Genomic DNA, 18,475 nt, shown 5'->3' with positions numbered 1-18,475 from the left:
AAGCTTTACTTTCATCTAATAATGTCATGCGTCTCTTTCAAATATAAAAGAATAAACTTGTGCAATAGTTAGTGCTACTTGTGCTAAAAGAGTGCTATATAGTTAAGAGTGACCAATGTTACAAAATAAGTAAAAATAAAATTATTGTACTTTTGAGTGCAAATGTTCAAACTGTTTTATTTACCACAGCTACAATAATATAGACTATTTGATTCAATAGTACAGTGTAAGTGTGGTTGTTAGTGGTTACAAATAATCATGAAAATCAAAGGAGTTGTTTACTCATTTATTTAACTTAGGAGTTGTCTACTCTTAAAATTTTTGAGTAAGTAACTCCTTTTTGGCATGAACTGGGCTAATATCGGACCTTCATGCTGTTTTGCTTCTTAATATACAAACTAACAAATAATACTTTTTGCCTTAAAGGCGATTGATTGTCACCAGATATGTCTGTGAGACCTTTTATGATCAGAAGAACTTTAATAAAAAAAAGCAATGCTATGGTGGTTATCCTAGAAGTGTAATTTACTAGGCCATCTAAGAGTTCAAGACTCGCTAATGATATGCCATTTTTTTAGCAAATACCACAAAGATCACCTTCATGTTTAAAATAATCATGTAATTAACATAATGCATATAAAGATACCAGAATAAATGGCATCGCATCATGAATAAAAGTGGTTGGTTGAAATTATCATGCATATTTGATACTAGTACTAAAGCATTAACAACAAAAGGAGTTATTTAACAATTTGTCTGCAATTGCCGAAACTGAAAAAACTTAAAAACAAAATGTGAAACGTACTATTTTGGAAATACTCTAAAAAATGATTGGATAAGCAACAACCTCAATTTCTAATGTATAACATGACTAACCAATTTCTAGTGTATAACATGACTAACCAAGTTCTAGCGTATAACATGACTAACCAGTTTCTAATGTATAACATGACTAACCAATTTCTAATGTATAACATGACTAACCAATTTCTAATGTATAACATGACTAACCAATTTCTAATGTATAACATGACTAACCAATATCTAATGTATAACATGACTAACCAATTTCTAATGTATAACACAACTAATCAATTATTAGTGTATAATATGACTAACCAATTTCTAATGTATAATATGACTGATCCATCTTTTTGACTTAGTAAAGGTAGTAATTAACTTTTGCTCCTCCGAGCTTTTGCTACGAACGCTTCTCAAGCATTTCTGAAGGCTGAGAGAACTCCTATGAAAAACCTGACTAACAAAATTTTCGGGGGTTAGCGGGTCTCCACCAACTGTGCTGACAACATGACCAGATTTAAGACCAGACACTCTTTTTGACATCTCATAGTAACAGTTGAACCAGTGACCTGCTGTTTAGTAGGGCAGAGTGCCAGATCATCATACACTGTGGCTTCCACTACTACCTAGTTTGGCAAATATAAAATACATCATATTACCTATAATTAATTTTTTATTAAAGTTGTCTGCCAGTCCCAAGGAGAGATAACTCATATAATATACTTTCTTCAAAGTCTCCTGTGTTGAATCTTTACTATAACAAGAGTAACGTATGTGTGTCTGTCTGTGTGTCTGTCTGTGTGTCTGTCAGTATGTGTGTTTGTCTGTGTGTTTGTCTGTGTGTCTGTCTATGTGTATGTTTGTGTGTCTATCTGTGTGTCTGTCTGTGTGTCTGTCTGTGTGTCTGTCTGTGCGTCTGTCTGTGTGTCTGTCTGTGTGTCTTTCCGTTGGATGTCACATTAAGAGTGTTAATAAAAAAATATCACCCCGCACAGGATTTGAACCAGCATAGTCAGATTAAGAGTGCAGCAACCACTGCACCACTCGACCACCTTGTCACATATAAGAATAATTTCGCATATAGCTATTATGCATGACGACCTCTCATGGCGCACGAACTGCCAGAGTACTAGTACAATAGTAATAATAATATTGAATGTTGAATTAATAGCAAGCAGGTGTCTTCACTGATAGCACATAAAAATGCCTTTACTAGTTTATAGTAACAATTACTTACTATAACAGGAAGTTTGGTATAACAGTTTATTTAATCAGAGCGTAGAGAACTAGAAAGAAAAATTGTTTATTTAGAACACCTTCACATTACTGATTGAAAAAAACTATGTTTAGTCAAAGTTGTCTGTCCAGTTATGTTTATTGCTTCTCTGAGAAAGAACCAGATTGACAAAGACCCTAGGTGAGAGCAAAGTGTTTCTGAAAAACTGATCTAGTTAGCCTCCATTTAGCTCAAACCATCTGGGGCATCATGGGACATTCAGTAAACCTCTCGTCAGGTCAGCTTTTTTGTATTTTTATTAATTATACAGAATTATGGTCTAAAATATATTCTAGTTTTCCTTAAGCAGGTTGTAGGACTACCAGCGTGTTCATGATTACTAAAAGCTTGCCAGAATCGTGTGAATTTAAAAAACTTACCCTATTTATCATTGTAAGCTAATTTGGTCTTTTTCATTTCAGTAAAGAATTAGTGTTTGCTTTCTTTGCTAGCTTTCAGTTAAAAGCTGGACAGAAAGTTATAACTTTTACTGATAAGTGCATTGTTCTTTTTAATATTTTTATATGAAACCTGATAATTCCATTCAGGTTTGAACCACTTATCTTTGATCATGCATAAATCAATTATAGGAGCTAACTTACCAAATACATCTACTGTCATTTCAAAAAACATGTTTATAAGCTCCCTTCACCATAGCTAATGCATATAGAATTGTTTTATTTTGTATTTTTAGGTTGCGTGTTATATATTATTTGGTTATTATTTTGTTTGCAGTATAAATTTGTGTTCTAATCAATCTCGTTTAGCGTTCTGTTCAGGAAATAAATTCTATAGAATTTGGTGTGTAATTTCTTTTTGTAATGGACTATCATCTATGCTTATTTTTAAAACCAATGCAATTATCAGAAACTATTCAGTTGTGCATTTTAATACAGTGCCACTCTTGATGTCTATGAAGCGGAAATTTATAATGAAGAAGTCAATGAAAATATGAGTCGGGTTAGTAATAATATTAACAGAGTGATATTGTTCATCTCCAAGTAGTCAGCGAGTTCTAGTCTTAAATTATTGATATTAAACCCACCTATGCTAATGTAATCTTCCAGTCTCTCTTTGCCGTTACAAAACGCACCAACACGCAATACAATCTGGGCAATCTGATACATACCAGAGATGGGCACTCGAGTTAACCTGCTTTCTTGATAAGACTCACCTCATAGATGAATTAAAACGAATCAAATCTCTTGTATCTTTTACCTACTATAGACTTGTATTGACTCGGAGCATCTTACCAGTGACAATATAATTAAATCGAGTCTTTACTGTCATCATAGAGAAATTGACCCGATTCTCAATTTTCAATAAGCAAAACGGCTCGAGATGCACCAATTTTTTTCCTTTATAATTACTGCTTTGACAGAAAACTCATCACGGGTTGTGATGTCTCAAGTAACAGAATCGGTTACTTGATTTGCATCAAAGCGAAAATGTGAGTGCAGTCCCATTTTGCCACCTGAACACGTTTTTAAAAAACTTCGATATCACTGCGAATATTTTATTGGTCAATAATATTTACTACGCACTAGCTTTATGATTGCCTGCGCACAGACAGTAAGCTTATTTATAAGCTTTATAGCTGCTCTCGAATATTGTTCATTCTATTGAAAAGTATTTATAACGACACGATTTGTACCTGTACAAAAACAATGATCATGGATCGCAGTGTTATCAGATCCACCAAAAACTTTGCCACAAATAAGTTAGGAAGTTAAGTTATCATTGTGCCAAAAACTAACCAGTTGCATAATTTTTTCTTTAATCACAAAACACAGCATAAAATTGAGGTTTCAATTTTTTTTAATTTCCAGTTTAGGGTAAATAAAAGAAATATTGTATACAGTGACCTTAACGTGTTTCAGCTAGTAAAGTTCTTCAACACCGCAGACCAATGACACTTTTTTCTACTATATTTTTATATTGGTTAATGTGTGTCTGTGTTTTGGTCAAACTGCAAAAATGATTGCGCTTTTTTGCAGCCAGTTTTGCTAAACTACAAAAATATTAAACATACCATTTGTTTTTCAAATGCATTGATTCTTGTGCAGAATCTTTTGCTGGTGGTAAGAAACTTTAAAATGACGCTATACGACAGAAACTCTGCTTTTACAGCAAAATTACTGAGTGTATGTCAGCAAAAAATGGTAGGCATGACTTAATTCTACCTGAGAAAGCAGTAAAATCCCCAGTGAAATAGTTTATATTTGCTTTACAAACAGCCAATAGACTGAGCTCATGCGTGTAGCTAAATTAGCGATTGTGGGTTATCGTTGTTTTGATATAATTTTATTATCGTAAGTCAATTTTTGGAAAGATTTATAGAGAATTGATTTTGTTTATTTGGTAGAATTGTATTGAATTGAGCCTTTGAGTTTGAAATAGCTAAGTAATTGAGAATTGAATTGTTGTTTTTGCAATGAATTGTGAATTGAATAAATTCTTAGACGACACGACACAAAAGACTTGTGAATTGAAATGTTAAATTTTGTGATGAAAGCTGAAATGAATTGAGTCATTTTAAATCCATATAACCATCTCGGGTTCATACTCATCGCGGTATATCAACAGGAATCCCACAATACATCGGTGATTGTCTGTGATAACGTTGTTCACACTATTACAAACCCATCTGCGTTTACATGAGTGAAAAGTCTGCTGAAGCGATGAACTGCTCCCGCAGCAATCATCATGAAGGAAAATATAGATAAAGCAATCCGTGATGGCCAATCACCATCACCAAAGTGGTGCACATTGCTCAGACTGTCATTGATGCTCGACAAAATATCTGTAAAGTTTGACAGCTGCAATTTGATGATGTCAGTAGGTGATGCCATCATTAAAGGTTGACTTGCAACAAAATTCATAATACAGTTATTTGATATAAAAAGATTCACCATGTCTTACTCTGTTGTGTTCTAGGAGCAAAATATGTGGAAATGTGATTACAAGCTCTTAAAAGCTAAAAAACGAACAGTTAATTGCAGCCACACGAGACCTCCGTAGTTTGGGTTCCCTTTCCAAAACGGTTCAAATGTGGCGTATCTGTGTTAGATGGTTTCTGTTTACACTTTCATGCAACCTTATTCGTTGAAATATTTCACAAATATACTTCCCGCATTCAATAAAACCATGTCTATTGTTCTTACGCGTCTGTTTTATCGTCATTGTAATGCTGTCACTTTTAGCAGTGATATTTTATAACTTACTGTAAAAATTCGTTTAATTTTTTAGCCTTAGCTTGAAGGAGTACATATCATTGTCTGATAATCACGATGAGCCTGTTGGTCATTTGTGATAATCGAAAAGTGCTGCAAAAATTATTTGCGAAGTATTGGGTCACATGATCAGATTACGACTTGCCGATTAGACCAAACCGAAACAAAACTGTAAAGTAGCGAGCATCTATATTTGATACGGGGTCTTCGGTAAAACCCGAAGTGTTTGTCATAAACTAGTGCTACGATGAGTTTTATATTGCCCTTTCAATTCATGGGAGAACATCACGTGACAAGACGATAACCAAATTTCATGACTACGTCAGAGAAATAAAGAGACTCCAATCTACGGGGGCTTTTCGTTTGAGCTTTTAAAAGCTTGTAATCACATTTCCGCATATGTGGCATCTACCACACAACAGAGTAAGACATGGTGAATCTTTTGATACCAAATAACTGTAATGTGAATTTTTTTGCAAGTCAACCTTTAATGCGCTCGCAAGGTCTATGACTTACTGTCGAGATGACAACTCCTACATACAATGAAACAGTGCATTAGGCTTTAACTATCAATTTTAGGGTTGATCAGTTTTAGTTCTGAAAGAATCTTTAAAAGCTTGGTAGGGATATCTTTAATTTCAAAGTCATTCCTTTAGCCTTAGCCCCATTATTTACTCTGAAATAAACACTCACCTCATGTGAGGGCTGCTCATATAAATTTCACCACCCCCAACAGTATTGAAGCTTGGGTGAGTTCAGTATAATCCTTAAGATATGTAAAAATTCAAGGCAAAGCACGCTTTTACCTTAAGCTGTTGAGAGCACTAGAGACTCATTATCTTTCTTCTGCTCACCTCAGCCACCAGTTGTAAGCTTTTCAAATATGGAGTTATTACAACTTATTCATAAGAGAACAAGAAACAAGATACCGAGAAGCTGTCTTCTCTTGGGTTTTATGTTAAATCAAGGGTGGTCAATGATCATAGATGTTTTCATCTATGATCGATCGATAAATGAACAGACAGCATTGATCCATTCATTGGTGGCGCATTTTTATGCTGTATCTATTTTAACAGCCCTAAGACTTTAGTTAAATTCAGCATTTTATTTAGAAAGATGATTTAATTCTGCTTGAAAGTGATATTTTACAATTCAAAGAGAACACTCTATTGAACCAGTCCATATGCTACATTTACAACAAGTCATGTGTCAGCAATTTTCTAAAACATAAGGAAACAATATGTTTTGAGGTAACGCTGTATATTGTTCCTTATACTGCCAGTGTGTTTATTTGAAAACATTCCATAAATAAATATTAGTTATATTTTATTAAATTATCCATATTCAGGTTTTGATTAACATTTAATTTTATTGTTTGGATTTGTACAGTTTTAGGAATAGTATATCAGTAGAGCAATTTTTTTTATAATAATTACATTGTTTTGAACTGGATTCCAAGAAGTCATATTTCTCACAAAAGACTAAATGTTTTATGTATTAGAAGAGAGCTGACAGCTGTGTTATTTTGTTACTATTTTAATTATTTAAAATGCCAGCTGTCGTGCAGTTTTTCTAACACTGGTTTTCATACAATGTTTTCTCATTTTTGTTAGTCAGATTGCAATTTTTTCATTAGTCCAAATGCAAGCATGCTGTTAATGATTGTTATGTTATGTCTGTGTTATGTTATTGCACCACATGGCTGGAGTGATCATATTTTACAGTTCTACCTATAAGCGCTTCTTTTTAGCTTTAGCAACAATACCTTTCTTAACATGCTGTTCTCATAAAACCAATGACATGATGTTGGAAGAACATACAGCATAGAACATAACTGCAAAAAATATTTCTTTAGAAATAGTTCTGTGTAGGGGAAATGAATGAGGGGCAATATTTATTTTTTGTAATTCGCAGCATTAGATGGTCAAACTAAAATAATCAAAATAAAACTTTTTGCATCCAAGCCTGGCATTTTTATTGATTGAATTACAGATGTTTTAAAAACACTGTTTGTTATTATGAGTCAGGGGCAGACAACTCTTAAAACTATAACCTGCAGAGCGATATTTATGACGCTGTATATTGAAGCATATCAGATAAGGATATAAAAGTGCGTATGGGTGAGTAACAAAAGCTGGATTCGTGCAGAGTATAATGGTCTCTCTCACTTTTGCATAGTCAGTGTTGTAGAAAAGTATAAATCCTTGTAAGTCCGTAGCAAAACAAAATGGCGACTATAATAATATCTTGATGTGCAGTTAAAAATATAGCATAGTCATTGTCACTGTGACTCAACTGCTGTTTTTAGCAGCGCGAAGTTTTTCAAAAGCATTCATCTGAACGTTCTGCTGTACTTCCTTGATGTACCATTTGCCGTTCACCTGCATGTGTAGGGGAGTTATTGGAGTGAGTGGCCTATAAAATGACATAAACTTATGACTTGCAGTTTAATTGGTAACAAACAAACTTTTTAATTTATTCGTTTAAACATTAGGTAAGGGAGACAATTTCTAATTCAATTGTTTCAAAAAGCAATGGTTATGAAAAGCAGCTTTTGAATCAAGCATGTTTGTTTTCAATAATTACAGTGGAAACCTCAAAACAATAGCATTTAGATTTACATCCCCTGCCATTCATACTTCACAGCATTTTTCAGAAAATTTTTAAATATGTGAAAATGTGTCATGATACAAAGGCTTAACTTATTTTAGCATAATTTGATATAATTTTTAACTATGACCAAATATGTGACAAACTAATAACAAATAAACTTTTAAATAATGTAAAACAAAATTGCTGCCCAGTTTTTAGCTCGTGAATCTAGTCGTGGCATCGAAAGGTCAATCTATAAGTATTTATCACATTCACTATGTTTCCATGATGCGCAGTACTTCCATGCGGCCTCTCCGAAGTCGAGGGGATTGTACATTTACATGCTGAGCAGTGGTTTTCAGCAGATTAATTTTCAGCAGTAATTAGTCAGAGAAGAGAAATTGTATAAATTGAATCGCCTGATGGAGAAATAGAATCGATCATGGATACCGAACATCAGAAACAGTCTATTTATGCTTCTGTCGTCATTATACTTTTATTTACAATACACATTCACAAGGTTTTACAAACCTTAACACAATTTTTACACAGTAATATATTTTTAACAAGTATTTTTTAGTAATATGTTATTTAAATGACACTTTAGGACTTGCCACCTATTTTTCGAAAAGTGTTGGTGTCGATAACAAAGTCAAGTCAGATCACCTCATCATCCTCGTGGGTGCAGACCATAATTAAATTTAAGTGAAAGAAGATCGGAAGAAAAAAAACAAGAAAAGTAAGATAACTTTTGTACAATTTTATGGCCCTAGATGAATCTGCCTCCACAGCAAGAGAGTTATGCGCAGCCACTGCCAAATTGCGGCTTCTTTGTTGCGAATTTGCACTGGCTTCGCACTGATCAGTGCGCAGTGATTTCAGTGCGAAGACGTCGTTTCCATGATTCGGAGAGAGCGCAACTCCGAAGTACTGCGCATCATGAAAACAGTGATTTAGTTACTATTTGTCTGACTACAAGAATGTTTTTGAAATAGTAGTTACTCTTGCGAAGGATATTTTCACAGCAAGAAAATATGACAAGTTCAATTGAACAACTAAAGATGCAACTATATCTTTGGATGCTTATGCTGTTTCAAGACCAACTTCATCCATGTGTTATTTGAGGTATAAACGATTAAATAGTCTGTTTTGTTGAATTTTTAACACCAAATGAAGACTTTTGTCACATATTTAGTAAAGAACTCATTAGCGGAGCTTGGTATTTTTGACTTATTGTTAATTGGTGCAGAATTATGGTCTGAAATCTTTCTATTTTTGGTTTGAGCAGGCTGTGGGTTTCCTAGCTGTGTTGCTAATTATTAAAATCTTACAAGAATTCTGTGAAAAAATTATGCGACTTCTTAAAAACTTGTTTATCATAATAAGCTGATTTGGTTTTCTTTATTTCTACTGACAAACCGGTTCAAAAATTACAGTTTTTATACATCTCTAGAAAGTGCACCAGGAGTATTACAGACCGATAGATCTCGTTGGCAGTCAGCTTGAAGGTTTGGAACAAATAGATGACTAGGATTCCGATGAGCACCATTAGTATGAGCGGCAGCGCGATGATGGTGTAAGACAGGTTTCTGCCAAACACCAGACTGGGTGTTCCTAAAAATATTAAAAATTCTCTTTAAACTTGCATATGATTCAAAAACTTAATTCTGTTTTTCTACTTCCTGCTTTTTTCCATTTTTCTTTGCGTTTTGGTCAAAGCCACTACCCTACTTTCATGTTGCATCAACAATGGACTATTTGGCAGCTTATACAATAAATGACCTTGAAATATACTTATCTATATTGCAAAGGACTCCCTGAAACCCCTTACTACTACACAAAAAACCGCACTACTTTGAATCCATAGGGAAATATATGTATTTTCACAAATATATAAATACTAGCTGCGCTTCCCGGTTCTGCCCGGGCATTAAAGATCAGCTTATAAACAATGAGAAGTAATGAAAGGTGCCTGCCACTTACTATTAGCCTGTCACATTGCCAATGGAAAATTTAGTAAGCTAATTAGTTACAATCACTTATTTACGCAATAACCCTGCGTGGTATGCAACGCCGTTGGGTATTTGCTCTCATATAGCGACTTAAATTGTCGAGCGAACAACTAAATCTGTGTGGACTAATGGGTAGGGTGTTGGACTTGCAAATGGGAGGGTCTGAGATCAAATCATCTTCAGGACTGATCCTTTATTCAAGATCTTAATAGGTATAGCCGGAATACAGACACACTGCACACGACAGACATTCTTTAAGAAATATAGATTGACAATGAATGAATTGAGTCATTCTCGCGCTCTGCTTGATGGGCTTCTTTTTTATCGTAAATGTTGGCAGGCTCCACCCCTTTGACACGAAGGTTGACTTAGTGGAAGGTTGGTCCTTTCAGAAGCTGGCTCTGTAGCAGGTTTGTCTTTCATCTGCAAGCTCGGTAGCAGCTTGGTCTTCACCTCTGCCAACTCGATGGTCGGTCTAGCTGGTTTTACTGGCCGATGACCGGTTGGCTGTACATCCAGCTGGTTCGAGGGCCGGCTCAATTCCTCCTTGCCTCGATTTGGTGAGACACACCCGAGTCCCTAACAGCTCAGAGAGCTCAAGTCATCCTCCTTGCCTTGGTACTGCCGGCTGATCGTGATGGCCTTCCTTAGCCCTGAGCCTTAGTACTGCCGGCTGATCGTGATGACCCTCATTGGCCCTGGGCCTTGATATTAGCGGTGATACATTCGTCAACAAAATAAAATATGATAATCTTTGATCGGCTTCTGTCAGAGTTTTTTACCGTTGCTAAAAGGTGTTTAGAGCTGTCAGCTGATTAGAGCTTTAGCTGTGGCGTCAATTACAAAAGTCGAGCATGACGTGAGTCACCATTGATATTTCAAATCTGCTTAATGGATGAGATCATTCTTTTGTAATTTACTGCTTCTTTAAGACTACCGACAGACAAAAATGGTACACAATCATTGACAAAATGACTTTATAACATTATAGCAGAGAGCAATGCTTCTCTACTTTTTAAATTTTTTCAGGTATAGTAGATAATTGTGGTGGGCTTGATCTGGGAAAGCCCTGACTTCCTGATCACCCTGATAGAGACTCACTTGACAAGGACTCTAAAGAAAAAGTCTCATATGCCCACACAGTGACTGGTTTGCCATATATACCTATAACCATTGTCTAAATGAGCCATTGACCTCCACCTCTCCCATCCACTGAGGATGTCATATATCCCTCACCAGCGGAGGGAATCACATACCCTCATCAGCTTAGGTGAATATTGTCAGTAATCATCCTTTCAAGTGTTGTCCATATTGCAGTTCAATTCGATCACCATTTGTGACCTTTTTGTGTCAGTGAATATTGTCAGTTATCATCCTTTAAAGTGTTGACCATATCGCAGCTCAATTCAATCACCATTTGTGACTTTTTGCATTTGAAGTTTAACTACTGCAGCCAAAAGTTAAAAAAGTAAAAAGCAGGGTTGGCCCTTCTGGGTGAGTCCAAACCAAACCTCAAGCCTGAGTAGATAATATATGTTCAACAACACAATGCCACCTTCCTTCTTAATTATCGGGCTAGTTGCATTTTAATTTGACTAAACATAGAATTATACTAACATAGAGCAGGAAATAGCAGCTGCTAGTTTTTTGGAGGAGACACCACTTTTTAGCAAATTCAATCGAATAATTTATTGATAAAAAAACGAGTGTTTGTTTTGTTGCTCTTCGTTCACCGAAAATACTTTTCAGATTAGGTTTGAGGGAAAACTCATTGCAAATCTACATTTACTTGGTTGAAGTGCTGGCTCTAGTTCATTTGTTTTTAACCTGCTGGCTACTATAAACTGGAATCTGTTGAACAAGCCAAAATACCTCCTCTGACATCTCTGTAGTTCTAAGCTTTTAGGATTTAAAAAGGGGCGTATAATACCTAGTTCACTCTTTTCAAGGAATATTGCTTCTGGTTTGTTTAGATCATAGTAGAAGCCATCTTTTGAGACAGATTTTGCCTTAGCGTGTAGATCATCTTCACTCATCTTGGCTGGATACATTTTTGTTATCCATGGTGAATCATCCTGCAAATGTATTAGTAACATATTTGGAGTTACCTAACCAATAATAAATATTAGAAAGAAGACAACTCTAACCAATTCATTGCCATTCACGCGCGTAGTGATAGTCTATTAAAGGCGAACAAACTAAGAATGAAAACGACTTGGTGCACCAGAAATCTAAAATTTAATGAGTTATAATTAATTAATTAATGTACCCACGACCAAACGAGCGGAGCGAAGTGTGGGAGTTTTTTATGATAAATGCATGTGCAGGCAACTTACGAAAATTATTCATCAACAATGAGACGAACCCTCGTCAATAAATTTCATCAACAAATTTAAGCATCGTTATGTAAAGTCGTTAAAGTATAATAACGATACAAAACACATTTAAACCTATTTAAATATGTTACCAAGTCTTTGTAAACCGTCGGTATTATCTTAAAACTTACCCATCTGATCGGATTATACACAAATAGACAGATTAATTTCAACGAAAATCGCCACAAAACACTTGAAAAGCTTGGTTTAATAAAAGTTAAGACCAAAAATTGAAACGCCGAGGGACAGATAATAGAACGATGAAGTCTTGCGCATTTTATGAAAAAGTAGCGTGCGCTTTTCACCGGTCTATAGCATTGTCGAATTGCCGGAGGTTTGGCAACTAACATAGGAGTACAGAAATCGTTTCATTTTTGCCGATTTCAATTTTTTCATTTTCATTTGCCGACACATTTGAGTACTTTCCCATTCTAACTGATGTCCAACGCAGTATAAGCAAAGCAAATGACGATGATATTTTTTAACGTTTCTTATGAGATTATTACAATAATTAATTATAAGTTTGGATGACTACAGAACAATGACTACGTAGTACAGACTTTCTAAAAATCTAACGCAGTGTAGGTAAAGGCATGACGATGATATTTTTTCTAACGGTTCTAACTGATGTCCAACGCAGTATAAGTAAAGCAAATGACGATGATATTTTTTAACATTTCTTATGAGATTATTACAATAATTAATTATAAGTTTGGATGACTACAGAACAATGACTACGTAGTACAGACTTTCTAAAAATCTAACGCAGTGTAAGTAAAGGCATGACGATGATATTTTTTCTAACGGTTCTAATGAGACTATTGCAATAATTAATTATAAGTTTGGATGACTACAGGACAATGACTACGTAGTACAGATTTTCTAAAAATCTATATAAATATCACAACTTCGTGATATTGTTAGCTATGCCGTTTTGAAATGTAAACAAAATTGTGCATTGGTTTTTTATTATTACTATATAAATAATATTGGTTATTCTAATAATATCAGTGCATTTTACTTCTAATATTGGCCAATATTGCATTTCTTTTTTTGCAGGAGGAGAGATATAAACATATAATCTTTTCCTTTCATTATTGCTATTTGTTGTATATAATAACACCCAGTACATTACAGCTACCATTGCAGTTATCCTATTTGACTGCTAATATTGCATTTCTCAACCATCAGTACCCTTTCTTTTTTCCAATATCACTTTGGTCGTGGGCTGTATGACAGTGGAATTTCTAGTTATAATAATCACTACGATTTGGTTAACAATTAACTTTCTATTAAATTGATTATTAATTAGCAAACATCTAAGAATCGATCAGCTACAAATAATTTGTTGAAGGTATGGGATAAATGGTACATAAAAGCAACAGACGTAAAATATTGACATCACAGATATGATGAGAAATATTGTGGCTGTCAAACTTTCACCATATTTTACCGAGCATCCATGACAGTCTGTGCAATGTGCACCACTTCGGTGACAGTGATTGGACATCACGGATTGCTTGATCTATATTTCTTCCATGACAGTTGCTGCGGGACTAGCATTTCAGCATTTCAGCAACCACATTGTATAATATAAAGATGTCATGCCACAGACTACTCACTGCTGTAAACGCAGATGGGTTTGTAATAGTGTGAACAAAATTATCACAGACGATCATCAGAGTATTGTGGGATTGACGCTGACATACTGGGATACAGTGTGAACCGGTCTCAACTTACGGTGCAGCAATTTTTTACTAGCTCGAGACATGATTTTTCTTCTTGCTTGGTCTTCTCATTTATTATGATTTTGTCTGGAAGGGAGCACCTGGTCGTAGAGCACTGAAATGTAACAACAGGTGATCTCATTTTACTCGAATAAACTTCACATCAGCTTAGTAATATAAAGCCAGGGAACATCACATCTTAATGTTCTGGAAATCTTCAAAACACGAGCAACTCGAACAATTAAACAATGCCTGGATAGAAAATATTTTTTTGGCCATTTTTCCAAGCGTCCGCTTTTGAGAATCTTTAATAAATTCAAATTAAAATTCGATGAAATACAAAGTGCAAATGAATAACTCATGTTCAACAAGCCACTATAAACATCTGTAGTCCATTTGACAAGCCAAGATCCAAACTCAAACAATCAAAACAGCTTAGCTGTGATAACGCTGCAAATAAGCAGGGGTCCAAACTCACCCGAAGCATAAACATTGCTCAAATAGTTTTTAATCAAAAAATGCTTAGATGTAACACAAAGAAGCAGATGTATACATGCAATTATTTTTTAATTTTTATGTATAAAAAGACACTGCATTGTGACTTGAAAACGCTTTTTGCTTCGTATTATTTTTGACTATACGGCTCATGTTCTAAAAAAATAAAACATCTTCATTTTTTAGAAAGAATTAAACTTTATGAGTAAAGACGCCTGTGTAGTGGATCAGGCCCTCAGCTATGCCCTGTCTCTGGCCAATCATGCAACACCAGCACTACAGCGAGTACACTGAGGCAACTACCAAAACTTATCAATTGGCTTTTGAATAGGAACTGCATCGCATGGCAATATAAAGCTGTAACCAAGAGGACTATACGTTCCTTACCACGCTGACTTTGCAGCTGGCTTTGCAGCAGGTCTGGGCAGCCTGTAAGAATGCTAAGCGTGCAATAACCAGCCCCAGCAAGCCTTGGAATAGCCGCTTTGACAGCAGAGTACTCTAAGGCTAATGTCAGCACTTTTATGCATAAGCAAAACTAGTGCTATTGCAGCAACGTGTGTATGCACATGTATTTTGAAGAGAGGTCAACAAAAATATGCTATGAACCCGTTGATTTCAGTAGGAATGTGACGATGCTGCCACAAGCCTCTTGTTACACATTTAGGCTCAAAACACTGCGCGAGACTAACTATTACAAAAACATCTTAAATTTCACCAAATTTATTAATAAAATTAATAAATTAAAAAAAATTCAAATCATTAATTTATTTCTTAATACTTATTAAATAATTAAACTTAATAAAACAAACCATTTCTGCATTGATCAATTTGCTTGTGATTATTTTAGAGAATTCTGTCTAAATGTTACCCTCTCAGGCTACATCAAGACTCCATAAAAATTAATGCATTGTTGGGAGTTGCAAGCTCTTGCTAACTGATAAAAAAGTGGTAAAAATATGGAGAAATCCTAGATCCCAGTGTTTGACAGCAATGTTGAAATTCATAAAATTGCAATGCAAAAAGTACAATAGAAAGTCCTATAGTGTAAACCTCTTTTAAAGTACAACTTCCACTTAGCGTAGAGAATCTATGTAAAACTTTTGCTTTGTATTACATAAGAAATTTCATATATACAAAAGCTCCAAATTTTTGCAAGTTCTCAAATTTGATTTGAGTAAGGCGAGTCCCATAGCCTTGAAAATATCATTTTCTCTCTTGTTGCACTTGGGAGAGAAAATGTTGTATAGGGGTATAAAAAGCTAGGTTCAGATTTTCCCTATTTAAAGGGCCAAAGGGGGAGTTTGTGACAATCGTGGAATGGATTAGGCTATTTACATGTATTTTACTGTTCATATAATATAAAATCCCTATAATCTAATATCTAATCCATATAATGTAAACGCTCTCGGAACGGATTATTTATGTTGTAGGAGCATCTACTGTACAATACTTTAAACTATACCTATAAATATATTTCTCAAAGTTGGTCGCGTGTATACATGTGTGTAGTTCTAGCTATAGCTATTAAAATATTGACATAACGAATCTGTATCGCATTACCAACTCAGCCACACAAGCTTGATATATAGGAGCAAACACGCACCGGCCTTGCGTACTACGCAAGGTGATTGCGTAACGTCATGGAGAGAGTAGCTCTTATTAGTACGCTTACTCAAATTATGCATTGGAAATGTGCCAGGCTAATAGCGAGTGGCAGGCAACTCTCATTGTTTATAAGCTGATTTTTAATACCCGGGCAACGCCGGGTAGCGCAGCTAGTATATATACAGTTTATACAAAGTAGGCGCAATGCTGTACTTACCTTGACCGAGCTGAAGTAATCATGATAGAACTCATAAAGCAAGAGAGTTTGATTTTCCAAGCCTTCACATGCCAGCATTATGTTGATGCATTGCGATATGTTGGTTGTGCCCAAACATGTTATCTCTTTTTCTGATATGCTGGCCAGTTTGCAACTGTATGTTTGGTTAGCAAAGTTGGACTGGAGGCTGTTGGTCGCAGCCGTAAAGAAGCTGAAGGATGTAGCAAAACATGCGGCGAACAGAATGAGGAAGAATATTGATGAAATCACCTACAAAAAATGTCACAGATGTTTGCAACTACATGATGGCACTCACTGATTTATATCAGTACTAAAATATATTCTTCACACTCTGCATTAAAAAACCTGCTAACGAACTTCGCTGTAGGCAGCAACTACACATATATGTGGGTGTTTTATTTCATCAATTAGTAGAAATATAACATTAAGCAAAATGAGGATATAGTTATAATATTCATTAGGTTAAACAAAATAAATGAAAGCTTAGTTCCTACTTGTTAAGGCATGATGAGGCCTACATGCACAGTAGCGCTGCAGCTAGCCCACAAGAATTGGTACACTCAAACAGCAGGTCTGGATTAATCTAGGCTTAACCCTTTGAACCCTAATGCCTCTTTTGGGGCCTTATGTAGGGTGTGTCAGAAACTCTAGTGGCCGGAAAACCGGCCTTGGTATGACTCTGTTTACAATCGCTGTTTCTAAGCAACAACGCAAGCCAAACTGTTTAATCTTTGCATAGAACAAAGGCCCGAAAGTTTTTACATCCATTTCTACCGTTTTTAAAGATACAGTGCACCCTCGAGATACGATTACCCTGATATACGATTTTTTTCACCTAACGAAGTTGAACATCGTGAGATCTTCATCTCGCTATACAAATTTTATTTCACCATACGAATTCGAGAAAAGTTTCGCTCAAGTCAAAATTTTGCGGTCAGTGTGCTCATAACGCACGTTGAAATAGCAAAGACGCTGAAATGCTGTTTGCCGAAAACATTTTCACAACGTTAAGAAGAGACACGATGACCGACTTCTCTCAGGTCAGCGTTCCACGTGGGAAATTTTGTGAAAAGCACATAATCGTGAGCAAGTATTCATTTTTAGCGTTATAATCCCTTTACAAGACAAAGGAAAAATGATTTCCATGACAACAGAGTTGGAGGTCATAGATAAATAGGAAGGAGACGCCTATATTGTTAATATTGCCAAGGAATATGATCGCAATCAATCAACAATTGCAATTATTAAAAATAAGAAATCCGTTAAAGCAAACACAAGGAAGAGCTTACGACTGACGACTTGAAAGAGTTGAAAGCAATACACGGTATGTAGAAGATACAGAAAAAACCTACATCGGCAGAGAAGTCTTAAGTGTTAACTTACTGATGCGAACTGGTACATAAAAACAATACTGTTCAATGCATATCATTATTTATCTTCTTAGTGTGGCATGTTTTTTGTGCTTTATTCAATACATTTTATGTTTTATTTTGTTTTATTTATTTCATTTTGATTTTATGTTTTATTTTTTGTTTAACGATGTCTTTGCAGATGGGCCTGTTTTTTACTACGTAATTACAAATCATCATATGTATGTAACTCATATATAACTAGCTACTCAAGATAGTTGATGCATCCATATTACTATCTAGAACTTGCTAAAACCATGCCCTTTAGGGTATAAATATGTACAAACTTCTGTATGTATGGTCACATTGATTTTTGTGCACATTTCATTCAAGACAAACTACTGTACAACCTTCTCTGAATCCTTTTACAAATGTTAGCTAGCTAGCAATTTTCTGCACTGCACCAGCATTTACAGTGCACGAGCAAGCCTCATCCTCCATAAGTGATAATCCGCACTAAGTTAGCCTATTTTCTTCGAGCACTCTCTGTACCAGCAGCAAAAGCTGTGTCTTCCTGGCAATTTCTGCTTTTCACTACCCAACAATTATAAACTAGATCAACAGCTCAAGTCACGTTACTCCAAAAGTATGTGCGTACACTACTGTATAGTAAATACAATGTCATTTTTGATGACCATTATATGGTCAAGTGTACGAGAGGCCACTTTTGAGAATTGCAACGTACGGCGTTTCTTGTCAAGTTAGGTTT

General features: G+C 35.3%; 1 protein-coding gene across 2 annotated transcripts in view; it reads right to left on the bottom strand.

Moving 5' to 3' along the window:
* Window positions 1–7,267: 7,267 nt before the first annotated feature.
* LOC137406377 (uncharacterized) overlaps window positions 7,268–18,475 on the bottom strand; it is a 32,597-nt gene continuing 21,389 nt past the window's right edge. For both annotated transcript variants that reach the window (XM_068092948.1, XM_068092949.1), the window contains exons 3-7: window positions 16,337–16,606; window positions 14,030–14,131; window positions 11,845–11,989; window positions 9,381–9,516; window positions 7,268–7,725 (exon numbers count right to left, since the gene is read on the bottom strand). In XM_068092948.1, the coding sequence (XP_067949049.1) occupies window positions 7,602–7,725; window positions 9,381–9,516; window positions 11,845–11,989; window positions 14,030–14,131; window positions 16,337–16,606 (777 nt within the window). In that variant the 3' untranslated portion in view covers window positions 7,268–7,601. The remainder of the gene's footprint in view (window positions 7,726–9,380; window positions 9,517–11,844; window positions 11,990–14,029; window positions 14,132–16,336; window positions 16,607–18,475) is intronic.

Source organism: Watersipora subatra, chromosome 10, assembly GCF_963576615.1.
Source record: "Watersipora subatra chromosome 10, tzWatSuba1.1, whole genome shotgun sequence".
NCBI lineage: Eukaryota > Metazoa > Bryozoa > Gymnolaemata > Cheilostomatida > Watersiporidae > Watersipora > Watersipora subatra.
The sequence above is the reverse complement of the archived record's forward strand: the minus strand, read 5'-3'. Positions and strand labels throughout refer to the sequence as shown.